Below are 8,217 nucleotides of genomic sequence, written 5' to 3'. Positions count from 1 at the left end.
TATATATATATATATATATATATATATATATATATATATATATATATATATATATATATATATATATATATATATATATATATATATATATATATATATATATATTGTAAAAATTCAGTCTTATCCTTCATCCTCATATACCATGTATTCTAAGGTCCTACTCCAGTTTCCCATGCGTCAATGTTAATAATTTTAACTTGAGTTCAACCACTTAAGGTCAATCTCTAGGTGCTAAATTTTAAACTTGAAAAGCTCATACAAAAAACACAGATCAGGGCGGTTGTTAGCCCCTGTACCCTTCTTTCATTCTGATCATTTTCATTCTGAAAATAATCACATTTTTTAGTAAATCGCACTGGTGTTACGCGAGCTTGTTGCAAGTGCTCCGCGAAATTATGAAAATCTAAATTTAATGTTGCCTCATTGACTGTGCGATTTGAGTTGCCAGGATTATTTTGTTTCATGAATGATAGTAAAATAGTGAATCAATTCCTATGCTGCAAGGAGCTTACCGAGCATTCAACAGGACAGGATATCTTCGATTCTTGATCATCATACTAAGAACAATATCATTGAAAATATCATGGAAGACACATAAGTGTAGGAATTTGTACAGACGGCGCCCCATCAATGGTAGTTTCATTGAAAGGGTTTGTGGCCCTTACCAAGAAAAAAACTCTGTTTTATATCTACACTGCTTTTTGCACAGAGAAAACTTAGTGTCCAAAACGTTACCACTTGTATTAAAATCTGTACTAGACAAAGTTGTAAATAACTACATAAAATTGACACCTTTAAAAACATGTGTTATAAAAAAACGGCACATCTATTGAAGTCAAGTACAAATGTTTACTTTTGCACACTGAAGTGAGGTGGTGGAACTTAAGAATGAATTGGTGACCTTTTTCCAAAATAAAGGTATGGATGATTTTGTACAATGTCTTCTAAATGATATCTGGTGCTAAAATGGCATATTTAGCTAATATTTTTTTTAATTACTTGAATAGCGTTAATGCCAGTATTCAAGGAAGAAAAGATTTTTTGACATCCACTGACAAATTGACAGCCTTTTGGAAAAAAATAGCTTTCTGGATAAATAATGTTTTAGAGAAAAAAAAAATTATGTTTCCTTTGTTAAATGAAAACAATGCTAAGGAAATTATTTAAGCTCGACAACTTTTTTTGTTTCAAAAGTTTGACCTATTTAGAATCGATAGATTAGTATTGAGGTATGAAGAGTACAACCAAATTAAAAGATAATGGACGGTGGGATATAATTGTCTGTAGTAATATGTAGCACTAAAAACAGTTCAAAGTACATACAGATTGATATTAAAATACGAAGACCACATCCATTTTTCAAGAGAAGCTGACGGAGATCAGATGGATATGTTTGTATAAGATAAAAGTTCTGAACAGTTCAATGAGTAATTCAATTAACTTTTTGTGACCAAAGACTATTCGATGAGATGAATCCATTATTTCTGCAATATGATCAACTGTTAATTATGGCTCATAATCCATAAACTTTAGGGAACGTCGTTGTCAAAATTGACAGGGCGTTCTGAATGGGGATTATCATCAATAATGCATTCTACTTTTTTAACCCATCCGCATATCAGTATGCAAATATTTTAATTGAATGTATCACAAAAAGTAAAAAAGTTGCCCCACCCGGAGGGAAGGCGAGATGGTTTGTCAAACAATGACGCGCTAATATTTTGCAGCTGATAAAACGAGAACAAACATAGAAATAATAAAATAATTAAATGCAAAAAAAGTAGCTCGCAATCACAGATTGTTTTTTTGTTGTTGGTATAAATCAGTATAAAAAATCATAATCTTCATGTGTGACTCATACTTTTGAAACGTCAAAGGCATTCAAATTCAACTGAGTTTTAAAAATAAACTGTTTCATAAAATTATAACTATTAATGTTTTACTAATAAATATTGTACATATAAATATTACGCATATATTTTATCGTGTGTCTAGATCAGAAATGTGATAAATTGACAAGAAAACTTGAAAAAATAACTCAGTAAAACATCATGATGTAAATTTTTGAATTTTAACTGATTTTAGTTGATAATTTAAACAAAAAGAAAATTCTATCCTTACAGGGATATCTTTGGTCAACTGCCGCAAACAAATCTGTATAAAAATAATAACAAATTTATTTGCTGATTTGTAGATATTACGCAAAAGTATCTTTATAATATGAACTACAAACCGCAGCTGATATGCCAATGTAAAATATTCTTAGCCGCCAAGATATGGTGGCTGGTATACCGATGGGTTAAATTTTGTAAACCATTTCTGGGGAGTCCTTATACCGATACTTTGTTCACCACTGTTAATTTTTATCGCTGCTGATCTGGCGGTTTCACCAGCGAATATAAAAAATACAAGATAGCATATTAGTATTGGATTTTCTTTATTACATTTTCTATGGATACATATTTTCATCCGCTCAAACTAAATCCAACAAAATATAACGCTCACGTGTGACTCATACTTTTGAAATATTAAAGGCAAATTCAACCGAGTTATAAAATAAACTGTCTCATAAAATTATAACTATTACTGTTTTAACAATAAATACGGTACATATAACTATTACACACGTATTTTATCAAGTGTCTAGATCAGAAATGTGATTAATTAAAGGTACTTATTGTCAATAAGCAATTGGTGGCAAGATTTATATAGTTTCAAATCCTATTGTTCTACGTAGTGAGTCATACTATGAATGTGTACCAACTTCTGTGTATCAACCTGATACACACACATACCTATATATATATAAATATATATATATATATATATATATATATATATATATATATATATATATATATATATATATATATATATATATATATATATATATATATATATATATATATATATATATATATATATATATATATATATATATATATATATATATATATATATATATATATATATAATAAACATTCTTCTGTACCCTAACATGCGGTGTCGTCACCTCCTTTATCTTTACAATGTCAGGTCCGCGCTCCACACAAGTAAGAACAGTCAGCGAATTAGTGACAGCGACACCCCAGGCACAGTGAATCTACTTAGCTTACGTTCTTCTATCTTTGACACGTAATAAAAACACAGTAAGAAATTTCAAAATCATTATTATTCAATGAAAATAAATAAGTTCACATACAAATTCAAAGAATTATATATACATTTTTTGGTGAATATTATATAACATTAAAAGCATAGCACATGAGATATTAAAATGTAATATAAGATTGAATAACAACTTGAATAATGCGACGCCATTATATTTTTTCAACACTTACTACTACAGGTGTAGCTAGTATAGATTTCTACATAAAGTCACTTTTATTAGAGTTTAACTTATGTAAACAAATCTTTAGCTACAAGAGTTCATGTAAGTCTTGCACAGAAATATCATAAATATTGACTGTATTTAAACAACTATTGTAAAAAGATGTTAGGGTGAACTACGTTTATACATATTTTACAAAAAAAAAAATAGAATCCTGTACTACAAAAATAAGAAAGAATTGGAATATTATTTTATTTAGACAAATTTTCAAAAATAAATATTGTTTATTATGGTACTTACATCAATATTTCAAAGGATGTCTCAATGTAAATTTAACTTTAATCTGCTATAAAAATATACTTTTCCCTAAAAAAATCTCGCATACATCTTTTTAACAACGCAAGGTATATGTAACTATGCTATAAAGACTGGTTTTATATTAGCAATATAAACAAGTCATTCATTATGCTCAGTATATTGAAAGAACACTCACTAAAAATATGTACATTATACAATTGGCAAATAGATACTTACTTAGTACTTAAATTTTTAGTAGAATTGTAATATTTTAAAATTTAAATAGCAGAAATACAGCTTAAGGATTAACATCGCATAATTTTATTAAATTTATTTTTTAATTAAAATCACAGCAATATATTTCGCTTTTTGATGAGGTCTAATGAAAAAAGAATTTTTTATTTACGTACCAAGAAAAGTTAAATAGTCCAAGAGGTTGAATAAGCAACGATGGATGAAACAGTTCAGCCAAAGTAGAGGTTTTGGCAGAGAATAATCAATTCTTAATGCAATGAAATAGTAAACATCATTGTGTATTCAAGCTCTTGAATAATTACAGTTTTTTCTTTACATGATACGTAAAGAAACATTGAAAATTCTTAATTGGATCAAGTTCCCGTCTAGTTGAGCATAGTGTGACGGTCGTAGATGTTGCGTCGCTGTTCTCGGACTTGTCTTTTCCATTTGTCTTGTTGGTGACCGACACGATTGAGGACATTTCCTCGGGTGCCCATGGGATGAGCAGGTCCTCCAGGACTTACAGAGCCATCATCCTTAAACATGAAATGTTTTACACCTTCACCAAATGAATTACTCCACGATAATAATAAAAGATCATCCATTTTGTGCTTAAACATGGAAAATCCTCCCACTTGATAGCTGTGACGATTTCTGTGACGTTTTCAAGTCTGTTTTTGGTTTGCCATCTTACAATATGGGTTATATTACCACTGAACTCTAGCAAGAGTTAAAGCGACCAGGGCCTGAGCAGAAATATACCGAGAGGATGAATATCCGAGAGGAATACGCCAACAATTTGAGACCACTGTTCATAGGGCTTGGAAAGCCCTTAAGGGGTTAGAAGACGGAGAGAAAACCCAATTCTTCAGCAAAAAGTAACTGTCAAAGGTAGTTGAGCATTTATTGAATGGTATTTTTTAGAAGACAGAAGCGTGACCATAATAGTAAATTCTGTGTACTCTAGCCAGGTAATCATAGTTTTTTGAACTGCTTTGTAAGATTTTGACCGAGAGGAAATGTGGCTCTAGCATGTTATGCACAACTGATTTTGGCAATATTGCAGAAAAAGGTTTTAGATATAATTTTGAAATTTGGAAACATAAACTATCTTGCGTGATCGTGCGATTCAACGCCATTAAAAGTGTTTTGTCTTTGAAGAAAAATAAAAAATCAATATGGCCATGACACAGCTTGAAATATGTTAAAATTCATCAAAAGGATTGTTTGCTCCAAAACCTCCATTATCATCCATTTGCCAGATGTGTAATTCCATACATACTCCAAATATCATATTAAGATAACAAACCTCATAGAAATCAGAAATACCAAGAATATTATTTAAAATTTATTTCTCAAGCACAAAATGGATAACCTGCGAAAAGGCACATCTTTTTATCACAGGTTTACAAATAAAGTAATTATTTAACAATACATACTCTTAACCTTACATGATACAATCAGTACAAGTGATTTTTATATGATAAAAATGCATTTTTGTGACTGCATACTACTACAGATACTACTGTTCACGGCGATAGTAAATGCATTCTTACTTCTTCGTTTGTATGCTCTTGATATGAAGATTTAGCTCTCTTGTTCAGCAGTGGGTCCAAGCAAATCAGGAAGCCCATGTACACCACTAGTAGCATTATAACCCAAATAACTATAATCACAACCACCTGCAAAGTGAGAACACAATATGAACATACTAAGGGGATGTGAGTCACCTGCTTAACACGATGCCGCATCAATAACTCTTCTAAAGAATCAATTACATTATCAGCATGAGAGGAGATAAGATAAGATTATAGACAAACCTTTATAATAGTTGTGTTGCGATTTTCATAAATGCACTCACATCGCGGACAAAACTCTTGCTCTCTGCCTTTGATTTCATGACCAACACTAGGGAGAATGACACCGTCGCAGTTGCTGAAATTTAAAGGTACATTATTGGCTGAGCAAACAAATAAATCCTGCGCAACTATAAGTCATTTTATTTGTTTGTACCATTTATTTGGGGGGACATTTGCTATATAAAGCTTACGGCCGGAGTGTGCACCCTGAGTACTATTTATCACAGCCGAAGGGCTGGGACAAACACACTTGCAACGTTTGTCTTCGTAGGATTGAGCCTAAAAGCAGAAACAAAAATATTTGGAAGGTGTGCAGGATGAGACAGAAAAAGTGTGTACTCTACTCGATGGATTGTTCTGTTGAAGTTTACCTGATTTTATATATATATATATATATCTATACATACATATATAAAGATCAAATGGCCATTGTGGATCTCATGCGAAAGCATACTAATGTTAGTGAACTGTTGCCACAGATTACTAGTGCCATAGAGACACAGCATAATGACCCAGATATAAAATTGTTAACAATTATTATATTTGAATACAAACTTTTTCTTCCGAACACCTTTTTTAAAGGCCTCACTAGCTTGTGAAATAGAGCAACCAAAGTTGAATAACTTCCAGAAAATATGGTATCCAACACAATGGTGACAACTCAAAATTTGAAACACGAGACTTTTGAATTGTCAACGTCTACAACTCGGAAAGATATAAATATGTGATCCACGTACCATATACCTTTACATTTATCAGCTTGTAGTAACAATATGATGATTAAAATACCGAAATGTAAAGTTACCAGCAAATTTACGACATTACCATGAGCAATTAGTGAAACGAAAATGAACTTACGTCAATTTGCGATGCGAAGATAGCCACCATGGAAATGACCAACACAATTCGGTTATTCATCGTTGAAAATCTTATAGTCGCATTTACAACATTTATAACTTTCACATTTGGTTATTGGTTCAAAAAGGACAAAAATTATTATCTTATCGGAATAAACACTACACTACACAGGGCAGAAAGTGACAGTGACAAAACAATCCTCAACTAAAAAATTCTCTCTGAGCCCTGTCCTGATCTGATCGATTTTGACAGCCCAGCTTCTGCACAGACTCTAATTTATCATATAATTTATAAAGATCGCTGACACTACCCGTTTTTCAAAGCCGGAAAAGACATTCGCTCCAGGCTAGAAGTGACGTAGCCGGCTGGAGGTACTTAGCTCCCGGTTGGGCGTGACTTCGCCGCGGCCACTCCGCCGAAATTTTTACAATTCATTTTTTAGGTCAAATCGTATTTATATTGAAATTTGTTGTAAAACATATTTTCATAATTATAATATTCATAATGTATTACAAAAAAGATATTTCACAACCAACATATATTTATTTCAGTGTAAACAAAAATTGAAAGATCACGACTAAAACGCGACATTTATGAAAAGAGTTCAGGCGATTAGTAATGGTTTCTTAACTCAGCTGAACAATGGTAAATTACATTCGAACCCTTTTTACGTATTTTTCACTCGCCCAACTGCATAAATATTTAAAAATATTTATAGTGATTTTAAAACAAAGTTATATTTCAATTAAAAAATATAAAATCATTAATTTATTGCTTCGCTCTTTTTTGTTTGAGGTTTCTGTTCAAATAAACATGACGTAACTCATTATTTTTTTTTAAAGTATTATCATAAACTAGATATATATATATATATATATATATATATATATATATATATATATATATATATATATATATATCTATATATATATTGTCAAAAAAGATTATCCAAGTTGTTTAAAGGCACTGAAAATAAAAATTATGGTACATATAAAAATAGAAAAAAAGAATAATAAAAGCAGATGCATGTAGAGAAATAGAGCAAATCTCAAAGCGAAATCTGCTTCGATTTTAATTAAGGAATAATTACCAGCAACATAATAAAACAAAAACAGGTGACTTTAATCGATGCTGCAAAAGGTATGGCCATGGATTTCTATTTTTCTATCGATAATTGTCTATTACCATAGTGTTGTCTATATTTGTTTGAAATATTTGAAAAACCTGATGGTATCTCGTATTTTTTGTCCCGTTTTAGTGTTATCTCGTTACTTCTGGTCGTTTTATGAACAATCTGACGTTTACCCCCTTAGCCCTGTTGGAACATGTCTATGGTTAGATAGAAGAATAAAATATGGCATAGATGTACAAAATAGTGATGTTCTAAAATTATAATAGTGATCGTGTCATTAGAATGGGTCAACAACAACCACCGGATCTTAATAATCCGTTCATAGTGACCGAAAAATGCAGATGGCAGTTTCAAGTGAATTTCGTTCACGAATGAATATGCGCTGAGCCATCGTTCAAACACTCTGCGGATTAACTGATCAATTCAAATACCTATAAGCCCAGTGGGCTATTATAAACACTTACCGAAAACGAAACGAAATATCGTGTTGCAATATTTGTATA

General features: G+C 31.1%; 1 protein-coding gene across 1 annotated transcript; it reads right to left on the bottom strand.

Annotated features, from left to right (window-relative positions):
• Positions 1 to 3,153: 3,153 nt before the first annotated feature.
• LOC148308671 (uncharacterized protein CG1161) lies at positions 3,154 to 6,829 on the bottom strand. Its single transcript, XM_088261409.1, has 5 exons — positions 6,583 to 6,829; positions 5,879 to 6,003; positions 5,686 to 5,800; positions 5,422 to 5,547; positions 3,154 to 4,401 (listed from the first exon to the last, which is right to left on the bottom strand). The coding sequence occupies exons 1-5, from the start codon at positions 6,640 to 6,642 to the stop codon at positions 4,249 to 4,251; spliced, it is 579 nt and encodes a 192-aa protein (XP_088117535.1). The 5' UTR covers positions 6,643 to 6,829; the 3' UTR covers positions 3,154 to 4,248.
• Positions 6,830 to 8,217: the final 1,388 nt, after the last annotated feature.

The sequence above is a fragment of the Brachycentrus maculatus genome, unplaced genomic scaffold (assembly GCF_059751285.1).
Source record: "Brachycentrus maculatus isolate JH-2025_06_01 unplaced genomic scaffold, ASM5975128v1 h1tg000153l, whole genome shotgun sequence".
NCBI lineage: Eukaryota > Metazoa > Arthropoda > Insecta > Trichoptera > Brachycentridae > Brachycentrus > Brachycentrus maculatus.
This window is presented reverse-complemented; position numbering and strand designations above follow the sequence as displayed.